At 33.6% G+C, this 14,984-nt stretch overlaps 3 protein-coding genes and 1 pseudogene across 10 annotated transcripts in view; 3 read left to right on the forward strand and 1 right to left on the reverse strand.

The window, feature by feature from the left end:
• Positions 1-671, forward strand: part of LOC111791420 (NAD-dependent malic enzyme 1, mitochondrial) — a 14,419-nt gene extending 13,748 nt beyond the window's left edge. For both annotated transcript variants that reach the window (XM_023672749.1, XM_023672750.1), the window contains exon 19: positions 427-671. In XM_023672749.1, the coding sequence (XP_023528517.1) occupies positions 427-501 (75 nt within the window). In that variant the 3' untranslated portion in view covers positions 502-671. The remainder of the gene's footprint in view (positions 1-426) is intronic.
• Positions 672-1,464: 793 nt separating this feature from the next.
• Positions 1,465-7,010, forward strand: LOC111791790 (nucleolar GTP-binding protein 1). 3 transcript variants are annotated; one of them, XM_023673267.1, is made up of 14 exons: positions 1,465-1,673; positions 2,116-2,249; positions 2,629-2,755; positions 2,878-2,942; positions 3,065-3,178; positions 3,525-3,599; positions 4,004-4,042; positions 4,120-4,191; positions 4,520-4,633; positions 4,912-4,983; positions 5,071-5,107; positions 5,542-5,654; positions 5,998-6,204; positions 6,588-7,010. In XM_023673267.1, the coding sequence occupies exons 1-14, from the start codon at positions 1,580-1,582 to the stop codon at positions 6,756-6,758; spliced, it is 1,434 nt and encodes a 477-aa protein (XP_023529035.1). In that variant the 5' UTR covers positions 1,465-1,579; the 3' UTR covers positions 6,759-7,010. The 3 variants fall into 3 exon arrangements, with proteins under 3 accessions (XP_023529035.1, XP_023529036.1, XP_023529037.1); XM_023673268.1 differs by having other exon boundaries at positions 1,465-1,667; positions 2,113-2,249; XM_023673269.1 differs by having other exon boundaries at positions 1,465-1,667.
• A 405-nt stretch (positions 7,011-7,415) lies between these two features.
• LOC111789642 (UMP-CMP kinase 3-like) lies at positions 7,416-10,868 on the forward strand. Of its 5 annotated transcripts, none has more exons than XR_002814366.1 (11): positions 7,416-7,501; positions 8,256-8,316; positions 8,500-8,551; positions 8,688-8,805; positions 8,941-9,097; positions 9,227-9,307; positions 9,389-9,496; positions 9,597-9,668; positions 10,226-10,276; positions 10,492-10,530; positions 10,792-10,868. XR_002814366.1 is itself a non-coding variant. In XM_023670277.1 (10 exons), the coding sequence occupies exons 2-9, from the start codon at positions 8,284-8,286 to the stop codon at positions 10,232-10,234; spliced, it is 630 nt and encodes a 209-aa protein (XP_023526045.1). In that variant the 5' UTR covers positions 7,416-7,501; positions 8,256-8,283; the 3' UTR covers positions 10,235-10,276; positions 10,492-10,704. The 5 variants fall into 5 exon arrangements, 2 of the variants coding, with proteins under 2 accessions (XP_023526045.1, XP_023526046.1); XR_002814368.1 differs by having other exon boundaries at positions 10,226-10,380; positions 10,792-10,865; XR_002814367.1 differs by lacking the exon at positions 10,792-10,868 and having other exon boundaries at positions 10,226-10,380; positions 10,492-10,704.
• A 715-nt stretch (positions 10,869-11,583) lies between these two features.
• On the reverse strand, positions 11,584-14,592 carry LOC111789641 (annotated as a pseudogene).
• Between the last annotated feature and the right edge of the window lie 392 nt (positions 14,593-14,984).

Raw genomic sequence — 14,984 nt, forward strand, 5'->3', positions numbered from 1 at the left:
TTTTTTTTTTTTTTTTTTTTTTTTTTTTTTTTTTTTTTTTTTTTTTTTTTTTTTTTTTTTTTTTTTTTGTATTCTTCCATGAAGTTAAAGCGGTTGTTAAAAAACTCAACCTAAACTTAGCTCAATTGATTATGACATATGCTCTCCCGACAATTAGATTAGAGGTTCTGAACCTCAACTGATTATGACATAGGCTCTCTCGACAAATTGATTAGAAAGATTATTAAATAACAAAATGAGGTGTAATGGTCTTTCTTTTTTAGTTCAATAATTATGGAGTGGATGATTGAACCATGGATCAATATCTGTTGTTGTATCCAATAAAGATTTGTGTCTAATGACTTGTTTGACTGTATGATTTTTATAATATAATGTATATTATAAGTCAATAATATCTAATCTTATTTTCATGATTTTAATTTTCAGGAACAAATTTTGGAGTTCGTGAAAAACAACATGTGGAGTCCAGAATACCCGACACTTGTTTACAATCAAGATTAATCTACCTTTATTAGAACAAAATAGTTGTTTTATTTTATGTAACTATCTATATTGTAACACGTTTAAGTTTGCCATTCGAAATTGAAACTTCTCATACTTCTAAATTCTAATGTAAGTCAGTCATAAAGATCAAATTTGTTTATATTCACATTTCAGCAAATATTTTTTTTTGTTGGAGTTGGTATAATTCATATTTTATATATTATGTGTATTTGTCATATATATATATATACAAATATATATGCTTACAAATATTTCTTTTGGTTCTAAGTTACTAGACAATCTAATTATACTTCAATTTAGATAATTGTTTAACGTTTGGTTGAATTTTCACTGGTCTATCAAATAATTGTTTAACGTTTGGTTGAATTTTCACTGGTCTATCAAATAAATTTAATTAAAAATTAAATGTAAACTTTGAAAAATTTATTCATTAACAAGAGTATTACAAAATTTGATTAATTTAATTAAAAATTAAATGTAAACTTTAACAAGATTATCACAAAATTATCTTGGATTGTTTTTAATTTTAAACAACATATTTTCAATAAGAACATTTATGTCTAATAATAGTATTTAAATAAATCTGTATTATACTAAATTTATATTTAAAAGTGATTATATCAGTTATAAATATTTTTTTTTCTTATTGGGAATTAGGAAGATATTCTACTAATCTTTTAAAATGAGATATATTTTTAAGTGTTTCTTCAAAAATATATTTTGAATTAATCCAAGTTTTTATTTTTTTTTTATTTCTCAAATTATTAAGTGTTCTATTTAACCCATTATTTTAGCTATTTATGTTTTTTAAAATTATTATATTATCCATTCTACACATAATCGAAAATTTGTACCGGTGATTTTTTTTAATATATATATATATATTTATTTTTCTTTAATTAAAAGTCGAAATATTCACAATTTTGACCTAATTTTTATAAAATAGAAAAAGAATATCGACTACAGTAACGAGTTCGAACTTCGCACTTTCATAACCGGGAATAGGATATAGCCTTAGTAAGCTCTGAATCCCCTCTCATGGAGCTACGGACCTGACCGGAGAAGCTTCGACGGAATGAATGGCACTTGCAGCACCGTCTTCCAGCTCTGGCAGAGCCCTCCGACTAAACGCCTTATCATCCGAAGCTTCAATGTTTCCTATGGTTCTGGTCCTTTTTCTTGCTCTCCCGTACTTGATTAGTTTGCTCAGGAGGATGATTAACTTTTGTATCTCTTTCACTGCTTTCGTATGGTTGAAATTGAAGCTGATAGACGTGGCTTTGCTCAATCGCCGCCATTTCTTAGTTTCTTGAATGATACTTTGGCTTTTGTTCGAAATCTGTTTTCTTACTTCATTTTGAAGTCAATTTTGCGGCTTGTTGATTAGGAACAAGTAGCAAGATAGAAAATATCATTGTCTTCTTTTGAAAATTAGAATGCTAGTGAGTTTAGTACTTTTTATTTCCATTCTTCTGATGTATTCGCTGTATTGATTTCATTTCATTATCTTCTCCTACTCATTTTAACGGTAGTTGCTTTCTTTAGAATCTCTTCGCACTTCTTTTTTGTTGCTGATTTCTGATAGTTTCTATTTGTGTTCTTCTTAAGCAGGTATGCATGTGATTAGGAGTTCTAGGATTTATCCAAATCAATGCTTCCACAGGTCGATTCAAACTGAAACATATAACGTTGTCAATGGAAGTTATATACCGAAAACTGAAACAAAAGATGAAAATGAAGTGAAGGTATTTGGTTCTGTTTTCTTTTACTTTAATTCGGAGGTTGTGCCGTCATACATCTTAATTTGATGCAAATGAAATATGTTACCTGTTATAAACGGAAATGGAAAAACTTGAGTTCAATCGAGTTTCACTTCACTTCTAGGAAACAAGATTTTTTACATTATTTTGAAGGTTTGACCTTAAACTGAAATTGATTTTGTTCATTAGAATGCTCAACTTCTCATTTGTTTCACATGCTTTGACCTATTTGCATGCCATACTATCTCTTTCGCGATCCATATTGGATAGTTTTTACGTTACTTCACGTTTAGCTCTTCTGCCGTGGTATTTTACTCGACCGTAATTGACAGAATATAGCTACTGTCTCATGTCCTGGTTCCAGGAAAAAGATAAACCATCAAAGAATCTTGAGAGCGTGGGTGCATTTCAGAAGCTGCCCATGGTGATGCCATCTATTGATATTTTCCAGTCTGCACTAAAGAAGGCCAAGAGGGTTAGCCCTACAAAGGGTACTTTTAGTAGCATGCAGTTCTGTTTCAGTGTTTGCTTGGCTGGTCTTGTGATCTGATTTGGATGAAAGCGGACTTGAATCACTTTCTGCTTATGTTGATTTTCTTGTATCCATCTTCAGGAATAGCCAATATTGCAAAGAGGGAGCGAAATAGGGGTGCTAAGCAGCTCGATACACTGATGAAAGTTTGTTCTTATCCCAAATATCAATCCACTTTTATATACGATATAAAAGAATTACTCTAGTGCACTGTAATTGTAAATGAAATATTGTAAAGCTTATCGCGACATCTTGTTTCCTTTGTTAGGAGTTGGCAGTTCCCTTAAGAACGTACCTAGAAGAGTTTCCAAAGAAAGAATATCTTCACCCTTATGAATGTTCTCTCATTGAGTTGACACTTGGAGATGGAAAGTATGAAGAGGTATATTATGAAGCAATACTATCTATCCACTTTTTGCGGCATAAATGTGTTATTATGGACTTCACTCATTATAAGGCCTCTTTAGAATTTGCATATGAAAGTCTTGGCACAATAGTTTTAAGTTTTGTAAGACTGGAAATCTATTTTGGAAATCACATTTTAATATGTTTCTTGATTGCTTGTGTGAAAAAAATTGTTATTTTGTGCCATGTTAATGAGTTCTTGAAATTACTTAAACGTTAAACCCTAATCTTTTGAGATTTACATGCGATTCTATGACATAATACTTCCATGGCAAACATTCTTGTGAAGGATCATCAGTCAGTAATGTTTCTTCATTTAACAGGTCTTGAGAAAGGTTGATAATCTAAGGAAGAAAGTGGTATCTGTAGGGAAGGAGCATGCTTCTCTCTGTGCGAAGGTTAGGATTTTTTTTTAATTTTGTAGTCTTATCAATTGATAGTTATTGGTTCCTTCTCTGTTTTCCTCTGTTAAATTGTAAGGATCAGATATAAATTTCATCACTTCTTAACATAGAAATGTGTTAAAGAAGCACTCATACTCTTGGGAACTTTAAGGTCTACTTTCATTTTGGCTATGTGACTTAAAAGAATGTGGTAAAATTTTTTTTTTTTTTTTTTCTTTTGTTAAGAGAGTAAAATTTCGAGTTGGCGAATCAAAATGTAGCTTAAAAATCTGTCTTTTGACTTACCTCGATTAGTTTTCTAGTGACTACCCACCACATACACGCACAACAACGAAAAGAAAATTTTATTTAGTTAACGTAATTTTAATCGGGACTGTACTTCAATGTTCTTTTTACAGTCCACATCAAAGCGGGATGCAGAGGAAAGCCTTAGTGTGGTTAGTTCTCTCCTTAATGAGGTGGCATTCTGTTCAAATATGTGAAATCATTACCCATGATGTTATTTCAAATGCAGGGTATGAAGAAAGTAGAAGAAGTCTATATTCATCAAGCGAAAGCTGTTGATGATCTGTTACAGATTGCAAAGGTATTATTTATTTTTATCTTTTAAATTCTGCTATGATTAATTGAATATCGTATTTATGGGGCAATTCCGTACCGTTCCCCCTTGTAATTATCATTGTATTGAAACTCTGATTTAAATGCCTGAAGGTGTAGTTTCTTAGCATCTTTCCTTCTAATCAATATCACTTTGACATTACCCTTTTTCATGTAACGACATCTTGGATCTTTTAATATGCTTTTTGGAGCCAACGAGCACGTTTTCTTGCTTAAGGTCATCTAAATCTGTCAGCTACTTAACACATGGAACCTACATTTATTTACAATGATGTTGGATATGTACAAATTGTCAGACTTTACGGGCAATGCCAGTTGTAGACTTGGATAAACCAACCCTTTGTCTTGTTGGAGCCCCAAATGTTGGGAAGTCGTCTTTGGTTCGAATCCTCTCTACTGGGAAGCCTGAGGTGTGTACATATTTACTATTATGGTTAAGATCACTTTTGTCATGTTTAAAAACATTCTAAAACACGCCTTTAATCATTCAAAATCAATTTAATGTTTGATGTTACAGTTTTAAACACAATTTTCTTACCACCAAAATTGATCTTGAATGATTAAAAACATGTTGAAAAATTGATTTTAACTAGTTAAAAATCATTTCTAAACCTGATGCGATCTACAAAGACTGCTGGAGAGAATGACAGTCCTGATGGATTTTCTTGCTAATATTGTTTTCCATTAGATCTGTAATTACCCATTCACTACACGAGGAATACTGATGGGTCATATAGTCCTAAACTACCAGCATTTTCAGGTGATAATTTACCCTTGAATACGTGGATTTAATTCTCCCTTTTTCCCCTCTCAATTCAATTTATTCTTTTCTGCAATCTGATTGCAGGTAACAGATACTCCTGGCCTTCTGAAAAGATCTGATGGTAATTGCACTTAATGCTTTGGCTATCTTCATTCAGAGAATTATAATTTCAGTTCTTTCTAATCCAAGCTATGAATTGAAGTGCCCGTCCCGTGTCATCTCTTCTATGTCCCATTAAATGAGTCAAATGTCTATAACGTCCGAAATAGGGTACTCCAAATTTATGAAAATGATATCAATATCGTGTCGGTGTTGGATTTTTTTAGGAAAAGTCATGGAAAACTGTATGAATTGAAAAATTAAATTTAACACCTGAAATTATCCATATAAATGGTTAGTGTTCATATTTATACTATCAACATTATGTCTGTATTTCTAGTATTTCTTGAGACTTTTGACATAGTGCTGATCTTTCCTCGACATCTCAAGAAAAGAAATTTACCTGACAGTATTATAAATGTCTATTTGGTACATAACTTTCCTCTGGAACTGCAGATGACAGAAACAATTTGGAGAAGTTGACACTTGCTGTTTTGTCGCATCTTCCAACGGCAGTGCTATTTGTACATGATCTCTCTGGAGAATGTGGCACTTCACCTTCCGATCAGGTATCACCGGCCTATCATCATTTTCAATTGCAATATAATACCTCTAATAGAACATTATCATTGCAATTTTATGGGGGTTTTTTGGTTCAACGACACGTGGGAGTCTGAGAATTCAAATATTTGATCTCTTTGACGAAGATATATATCTTAACTAATTGAGTCAGGTTCGGGTTGATAGTGAAATTTGATGGTTAAACTAATGTGTAAATGCTAATGTTATTCACGAATTTGACATGAATTACATCTCCGAGAAGAAATCCAACCAAACGGACGACAGTAACCGATCAGAACTGGTCAAATATGTCGGTCTTTTCCACCCTAATCTGCATTCTATATTGTACAGTTGGCCATCTACAAAGAAATGAAGGAAAGATATGGCAACCATCTGTGGCTCAATGTCGTCTCCAAATGTGATCTTCTGAAAGAGTCTCCTGTAATCTTCAGCACTGAAAGCTATGATCATGACGATATTGAACTAGAACGGTACAGGCGATTGGGACCTGATGGAGCCTTGCTGGTATCGGTCAAGAGCGACGTAGGACTCATCGAGGTAATTGTTGCAAACCTTTTTGTAACCACCCAGATCCACCGCTAGCAGATATTGTCCTCTTTGGGCTTTCCCTTTCGGGCTTGCCCTCAAGGCTTTAAAACGCGTTTTGGCTCTGACACATCGTTTGACAATACGTGTTTTAAAGCCTTGAGGGAAAGCCCGAAAGGGAAAGCCCAAAGAAAACAATATCTGCTAGCTGTGGATCTGGGTCGTTACACTTTTCCTCTTGTTTACTTGCAGTTCTTATCTAACCCGAGTTTTTATTACAGTTATTATCGTGTTCTAAAATACCGCAGTCTACACGAATTGATTCACATGAGTATTCTTACAACTATGATTCTAGTTTCGATACAAATTTTCCTTATTACATGCCATCTTTGCAGTTGAAAGAAAGAGTACATGAAATGCTGGTTTCTCAAATGACTCGAATCAAAACAAAAGGTGACCACGGAAACACAACTTCCATCGGTACTTCTGACCTCATAGCATCCGAAAATCAGCACTTTGATAGCGAAATCAGACTTTCAAATTTGGAAGACTCGAAACACCAGTAATCATGTCACGATGTTCAAGTCAGGAACCCAAAACTATCATTACCTGCCTCGTCCCCTCGTGGTATTATTCTCCATCGAGGAAACGACATGGACAGCGTTCGCGTAATTTAAAGTCGTCGTAGACTTGTAAGCCATACGCTGTGGGATTTTCATTTAGAGTTGTCAATTATTATTTATCATTGCTTATTCTTGAACATAAGAGGGCTCTTTACTGAGTTCATCTGAAAGAAAAGAAAATTTTGATTTCAGTAAGCTCGAGACCGAAGAATCGTCAGACTAGAGATTCGATAATGATTTTCACGTAAATATAACAAAATATGGTGAAATAATGTATAAATTTGGTAAATTTAATTTAATTTAAAATAAGTTAAAAATGGTAATTTAGGGTTTGAGATGACATTTAAAATAATTAATTTCCACATAACAGTCGAATTATATTTAATTTGGATCCAAACGCCCTTAGAATTTACTCAAAGAAGAACCAACGGAGAAAATTAAAGAAGACCACCGTAGCCGTTGTAATTACGTGACCTCTAAAATTACACACAAAAATTTAAAAATAAAAAATAAAAGTGAAATTACATAAGTACCCCTATACCGGCCGTAAACACCATTTAACGTGCTCATTCTCACGGTCAATCCCCTACCTATTTAAGCATTCACTATCTCTTCGTTTAATGCCGCGTTTTCCCTCCTCTTCTTCAGATCTCTTTCTCTCTCCTTGGCGCGCTCCGTTTTCAACTGTAAGATTCTTTGATCTCCTCTCTTTTATCTCGGAACTTACTCGATTGCACTACTTCTTGTTTGATCTCTGCATTGCCGTCGTGTTTTCGCTTGAACGTTGTTGATTTCCTTCGTTTTGTCGATTCCGCTTGGATCCAGACGTATTTTTCCTTTGGCCTTTTGAAATCGTGTGGTGAATAGAGAAATTTGAGTTCCTGAGTGTTTTCTTGTGTTTTTTATTCTGAAACTAGTTCGTTTGGAGTTTACTCGCTTAGATCTGGCTTTGAAAAATTTTACCGCCATTTTTTCTGGTAGGCAAAGAACAGAGAATTGTAAATGAACTGCGAAGTCTTTATTTCTTGGCTTGCATTTTCTTTGGCTTATTTGTTCTCTAAAGGATGCCGATGTTTTTCTTTTTCCTTTTTGCCTGTATCTTCATTGACAGTGTTATTAGCGTTATGAATGTTTTGAAGTTGTACATGCCGTTATTTCTGTATCCTAAATGGATGACCACGTTCAGGCAATTTGGATCTGCAGATATTCGATCAAAGCTGATGTTCATATTAATGTTTGGAAGATTTCAGTTTCCCTGTGTTAGAGAATTTAGAGAATTAAGTAGATTAACATTTTATACATTCAGCCTAGTGTTCTTCGACTTATCGTTAACTTTCATAGCATGAAAATCACATTACGTTCTTTATCTTACCTATTCTCTACTCCTTGCTTGAGTGTTCAAACCTGGTTTTGACATATTTTTATCTGGCTTTTGTGTAGATAGTCAGTTCATTTTTAAATCAGTGTCATGGGGACTGTCGCTGATGTTGCTCCAATTAAGGTAAGGTTTGACCACGTTTTTACTTCATATATTGAGGAAAGTGATGTCAATTGAAAGATCAGAGAATCTCCATCGTAGGATTTTCCTGGACACTAGTTTTGTTGGGGATGTTTGTCTTTGCTTCCTTCTTGAATGAACTATTTGATCCTGAAGTCTTGGTACATGGTTAAAATGCAATTACAGGACACTAAAGGAAGCTTAGTTAATAAGAAGCCCACAGTTGTCTTTGTTTTAGGTGAGTATACTTTTCAAAGATTAAATAAATTCATAGGCTCTCTTCTTTTCTAGATTCCTTATGAGATGAACCGACATTTCTTTTTATGCTAAATTTCGTCTGGTACTAAGCTGTAGTTGGATTTTATAATTACCAGGTGGGCCAGGTAGTGGCAAGGGTACTCAATGTTCAAATATCATTGAACACTTCGGGTACACTCATCTTAGTGCTGGGGATCTTCTCCGAGCAGAGATCAAATCTGGTTCAGAGAATGGGTATGAATACTCCCCTTTCATATAATATCTTCTAAATCTCACTACTTCTTTCCTTTCTACAACTTTTTACATTGTCGCAACTTGACCATTTACAAATATGTAGTATCTGCTGATCCTACCATTTTCTTTTCTTAGCACGATGATTCAAAACATGATTAAAGAAGGGAAGATTGTTCCTTCCGAGGTCACCATAAAGCTTCTTCAACGAGCAATGGAGAAAAGTGGTAATGACAAATTTCTTATTGATGGATTCCCTCGTAACGAAGAAAATCGTGCTGCATTTGAAGCTGTTGTAAGCCATTTCTCTCTTTTCTCTGGCCATTGTTTTCTTAAAAATCAATATCCATTCTGTACAATTGATTTTTGAGGTTGTACAATCCAAGGCAGTGCTTGATTCAACTGTATGATTGATGTTTTGCAGACAGGCATTGAACCATCTGTTGTCCTGTTCTTTGATTGTCTTGAGGAGGAGATGGAGAGGCGCCTGTTGAGTAGGAATGAGGTTTGAAGGGATAAATTTCTCTTTGTTCTTCGAAAATTTAATTTCACGCTATGAATTGCCTTTATGGATATAATAATTCAGGGTAGAGTGGACGACAACATCGAAACAATTAGGAAGCGATTCAAGGTTTTCTTGGAGTCTAGTATTCCTGTGATTCGTTACTATGAATCCAAAGGGAAAGTTCGGAAGGTGTTGATTCTCTCTCTCCAGACTTCAATACTTTCTGGCATCTTTTATTTTTAATTATCTTTTTAATTTTAGATCTTGAATCATGTTCTACTCTTCTTAGATTGACGCTACTAGGCCTGTTAAGGAGGTTTTTGAATCTGTTAAAGCCATTTTTGCTCCAAAAAGTAAACAGGTAAGTTTTGTTGATATGCTTTAATTTTTATTTTCTTTAACACGTCTTGCAGTTTCTTAATAGAAAATTTGGAACCCAGCCTTAGTTATGCGGATGAGAAAGCCCATCAAGTTTGGATTGTAGGAAAATGTAGGAATTTGGCCTTTTCAAAATCTTAACCATGAGGAAGAACTAAACTCACTCTTAGGGTCCGTTTATTTTTTAGGGAATTTGAATTTCCAATATCTTGACGTGCCTGGTATTTAGATGTCATGTCTGGGAATTTGAACTAAACATATTAGATTGTTGCCTTGTAATTGCCTTTTGACCTTGTGGCTAGTGAACAGAAACCATACATGCGATTCATTAGAGATCAGTGGAAGTTAATTGTCGTAATGTGGCTGTTAATTTCATGACATTTAAATACAAAGACATGGTTGGAAAGTTTGTTTTGATTTCTAAACTATACATACGTGACAGCCAAATTGATCCACACATGTAGTTTTCGCTTTTGCTACATTCTGGCCTACCATTCCTCATTACTGGTACTGATGCTGCTGTGGTTTGCCTTGTTGCAGGTTCACTGAAGATGAACTGCCCGGTAGCTCTTCGTTGATATCTCCTTTGAGGTAACACTGTAATCACAAACCTCGCAGATGAGTTCATCTTTTGTCACAAACTATTATATTAGTTTATCAACGAGTTTGTCTAATAACCCATAGTGGTGGAAATGGTTTGTCACAAACTATCAACTTTTTCATCATTTCAAGTTTTCCCAATGTTAACATTTGGCTAGCTTCATTCAACTCCATGTTTCTAATTTCTTTCCTTATGCTATTGGTAGGTATTGATTATGCTGGCTGCATCAGAGTTGGATGTTTAGGTTCTATTCTATACAAAGGAGTTAACCATATTCTTATTATTGTTATCGTACTTTATTACTAAGTTTTGTCGTGTGCATCTTACAAAAGAGGTCTCTGTCTCTAAATTTTTCATATTGAGAGTGTATCCGTTCATTTAAATAATAAAAGCAAGCCTTGCTTCCATTTATCTTTTATTAACAGTGTCTCATTCCATGCATCGCCCCACCCCATCCCCTTCGCTAATGTTAAAGCTAGATATAACTTCAGCCACTTTTTGGCAGCTTCTTTACACATTTTCAAAGAAAAGGATTTGCCTGTAGACGAGGAAGGGGAGAAATTGATCGTTGCAGCTAAGGTTGTAAGAGCTCTAACTCGTTGCTAAATCTTAGTTCTGCATCTAATACGTTTTTTAATGTTAAAATTGAAAATTGATGATTTATTGAACACGAAATTCAACTTTTTGTAATAGATTCTTTGGGTATAAAAAATGTGAATATGTGAACCTATTAATCAATTAAAAGATTGAAAACCTATTAGACATGTTTTATAGAAATTCAATGAAATAACTTGTAATTTAACCAAATATGCACCCTAAATTCTCATTACATAGACAACATTGGTAAAAAAAAAAAAAAAACAGGGTTTGTAGATAGTACAAGAAAAACCAATTTGTGTAGAGAGGATAGATAATTACGAAATCTTAATACCCTACCTTCATTGCAAAAGCCTAGATTAGGGGATACCATTCTCCTTCTTTACCAACTTCTACTAATCTTCTTTAGACTAAGTTTTGCCTCAAATATTATATTTATCTGTTTAAACTATTTATCTTGACTAATCTTCTTTGTTAGAGTACTTTACCTATATGATTCTCAACAACCAATCTCTACGTGACCATGTCATTGAATTTAACTATTTCATTGTTTAGCATCCAAAAGACCTCCAATATTTTTTTTAATGGTATAACATTTGTTTACTTTTTAATATAGGCTTTTCATAATTTTACTTTAGTCAAAGAGTTTTGAAAGCTAATTCTCAGCACTTATATACTCAAAATCTTTAATTTTGTTAGAAAACAAAACCAATGGCTAGGAATTTGTCACCTGAACGTTAAACTTGGGGATGACGCAGTTTGCATCTTGAGCTTTTCAAATTGGTTGCTTTCGACCACAAATGTACGGCCATAAGGGCATACGTCCACGTCAGCAGCTTTGTGATTGGGGACAGCAAGCACAGATACCACGTGGATGTGAGAGGTCTGGATGCCAGCGCGGCAGATCCTAGACGTAGGTGAAAGATGGATTCAGGAGTTGTGAGATGAGTCAGATGGACCACGTCAGCAACATCTTCTTCTCTTTCGAGAGATTTTTGATACAGAGCGTCGGAAGATTTGTCCAGTGTGCCGTAGATGTAATCCTAAAAGGGCATAAATAGTGAGTAGTTGGTTCGGAATTGGGTGTGATGCAACGAGCGAAACCTGTAATTGTTTTTTACTCTCAATTTTCTTTCCCAATGATCAAAAATAAAATTCAAGAGAAAATATATTTAATAACATTTTAATTCTTCACCTTTAAATTTATAATCTTCTTTTCTTTTTCTTTTTCTTTTTTAAGAAAAGAATCAAACAATTTATAGAAAGTAAAGCAACATAGTTTCATGGAACCATGAATATATAATATCCACTACTTGTTTAAGAACATGGATTAATTTAACATTTGTTTAAATTACCTTTAACATTCAAAATCACTACAATATCCGTTTTTAGTCATTTAAAATAATTTTTTTATTGTATGAAAATCTTTTTTAAAAGTGTATAGTCCAACAATATGTTGATTTTTAATTATTAAAAAAAATGTTCCAAAAATGATTTTAAACCTTAAAAAAAATGCGATTTTATAATTTATCATAATAAGTAACATCAGAGTTTTATAATCAATCTCCACCATTTGATTAAAAACTTCCGACCCCAAGCTCATCTCAAGTAAGGATTGATCAAAATCCTAATTTGTGCTAGAAACTTGACCACTATTTACCTAAGACTTTAAACTAGTTCTAGTTATTTTTACTCTTTCAATCAAAATAATACTTTAAAAACCCAACTAATATTATTTTCTAAAACAAAGCTTAACATGATATGATAAACTAACCTTCCAGCAGACATATTAATTTTCATTCATATATAATTATTATTAAAAAAAAAAAAAAAGGAGTAAATGGAAATTAAAATGAGAGCATAAAGAGAGACTTACGATGGAGTATAGATGAGGAACTTGAGAAGAGGAAAGAGAGTGAAGAGGCGATTAGGGACGAACTCAAAGTTGCAATGCCCCATACTATAGTTCATGAAGTCGATGTAAGTAATATAAACAACACAAGCTGCCACAGATATTGTTCCACTCACCACTGTCATCGTCACAGGTGTGAAAAAGTGTATGAAATATGCTATAATTCCTCTGCAAATGGATGAATCACAGCTGCCATAACCATACAGATCCAATTCTTAGCCATTTCATGAGAATTTTCTTTTGAATAATTTAATCTCAACCTTTTGTAAATTACGTTTCAAAATATAGAACTAAAACAAATATCTTTCTAAAACATTTCCTTGACAAATTGTTTAAGATTTCAAAACTGATAAGTAAACAAACAGTTAAAAAAGATTCCAATGTCTTTCTAGAGAAAGTAAAAAATTCATCAATAAAATTGTGAAGAAACTCATCGTTTTCAAAAATTAAAAAAATGATGAAAGGACGCTTTTGTTGACATTGAGATTCAAGTTGGTTAGGAATATAGTAGACATGAAGTTGGAGTGTAGTTTCATTGCGATAAAAACAAATCTAAAAGTTTAGAAGATTGAACTTAGCAATTCAAAATTTTATGTATTAAATGGAAAGTCCATAAAGTAGTAGACCACGAGTAGATATGGCAGAAAACTTCCTACTGTTGTAAATAAAGCAAATGTTATTTTGGATAGGAATGACTTACATGTAAAAGGCTCTGTGACGACGGAGGCGTGGTGGTGAGAGTGATAGCGAGAACAGAGATAATGATGGTGCAGAGCTCTGTGAAACCAGTAATACAGAAACTCCACTGGACCTGCGTGTAGCAGAAATGTAATAACGCTTCCATCTGTCCTCCATAAAGGAAGATTTGAAGTTTTCGCAATAGCATTGCTGAGTATGTAAAACAACACTCCATTCAACAGTAGTTGGTCGTCCCTGTCCACAAAACACGCGTACCAAAGAAAAAAAATCATCACAGAAGTTGTATTTAATAATTTTCACAATAATTATGCTGAGACGGTGCGATGCAGAAAGATTACCAGTTTCGTTCTCTGTCGATTTGTTCGAACTCAACGCCCTTGTCGACGATCCGTGCAGTGCCTTTTGCAGATCGATAACAAGAATAAGAGAGCCACATTTGAATATGGATCATCCTCCACAGAAGAAGAGGAAAAATCAAAAGATATGAAATGTCTCTCTCTGTTTTGTCCTTCACCGTGTAATGGTAGATACTGTGAATCACACCAGGAGCCAAAACCAGATACTGCAGACAAAAGCATATACAATCTCTTTTCAACAAAATTCTGTCAAAAATGGACGTATAAGCACATAAATAAACATCTACAAGGCTACAATCTTGCTCGTGCCTAGATTTTTCTAATCGCGATTCCGTATCCCTCGAACACAAAAACTACCGAAAATCAAAAGATTAAACACTTATTTATAGCTGTGAATCATAAATAAATCAAGGTTTATCTTAGTGAAATATCTAATGTTCATATTAACAAACAGGTTATGTGCATGAGATTCGGTCCGCGCAGAACAATGAACATGAACGATCATCAATAAATCATTGTTTAATTTAGTGAAATATCTAATGTTCATTTTAACAAACAGATTATGTGCATGAGATTCGGTCCGCGTAGAACGATGAACGAGCATTAATAACAATGGCGGTGAGCGGAACATGAACGAAGCAAGAAGAAAACTAAGAGAAATAGACTCTGAAAGATACCTTAAAGCTTCCGAGAGGTTTCCATGGCCAATCAGTGAGAAAACCAGGCATGGAGGCCATTAATGCAGAAGCTCCAGTTCTTTCAATGTCTCCATTTTTCGTTTCTAAGCTCCTTTTATAGGGGAAACTATTCAAAGAGCCCATATTCAAATATTTACCGCCAAAGTGAATTACAATTTTCACTTTTATTATTTATTTATTTAATTTCATCGCTAACTTATTATTTATGATGCCATGATATACAGGGAAAATTGGAAATATTTATATTTTTTTGTTTCAGCCCTAATTTGATAATTATTACTTCTAATTTAATTATCTAATAAATGATAATAAATGATATTTATTTTATTATATCTAATATAGGAGGGGCGGATAATCATTTTTTATTCTTTTATTCAAACTTGAATTCTTTAAATATTACAATTGTTTTATATTATTTATTAACATAATATACCTA

Source organism: Cucurbita pepo, chromosome LG03 (assembly GCF_002806865.2).
Source record: "Cucurbita pepo subsp. pepo cultivar mu-cu-16 chromosome LG03, ASM280686v2, whole genome shotgun sequence".
Classification (NCBI taxonomy): domain Eukaryota; kingdom Viridiplantae; phylum Streptophyta; class Magnoliopsida; order Cucurbitales; family Cucurbitaceae; genus Cucurbita; species Cucurbita pepo.

What these genes read in the sequence shown, in the direction of transcription:
- LOC111791790 (XM_023673267.1), top strand. Translation starts at nt 1,580, where the DNA reads ATGAATGGCACTTGCAGCACCGTCTTCCAGCTCTGGCAGAGCCCTCCG. An exon ending in ATCTGTTACAGATTGCAAAG is followed by an intron (nt 4,192 to 4,519) that starts GTATTATTTATT and finishes ACAAATTGTCAG; the next exon opens with ACTTTACGGGCAATGCCAGT. An exon ending in CCTTCTGAAAAGATCTGATG is followed by an intron (nt 5,108 to 5,541) that starts GTAATTGCACTT and finishes CTGGAACTGCAG; the next exon opens with ATGACAGAAACAATTTGGAG.
- LOC111789642 (XM_023670277.1), top strand. Translation starts at nt 8,284, where the DNA reads ATGGGGACTGTCGCTGATGTTGCTCCAATTAAG. An exon ending in AAATCTGGTTCAGAGAATGG is followed by an intron (nt 8,806 to 8,940) that starts GTATGAATACTC and finishes TTCTTTTCTTAG; the next exon opens with CACGATGATTCAAAACATGA. An exon ending in GTGCTGCATTTGAAGCTGTT is followed by an intron (nt 9,098 to 9,226) that starts GTAAGCCATTTC and finishes GATGTTTTGCAG; the next exon opens with ACAGGCATTGAACCATCTGT.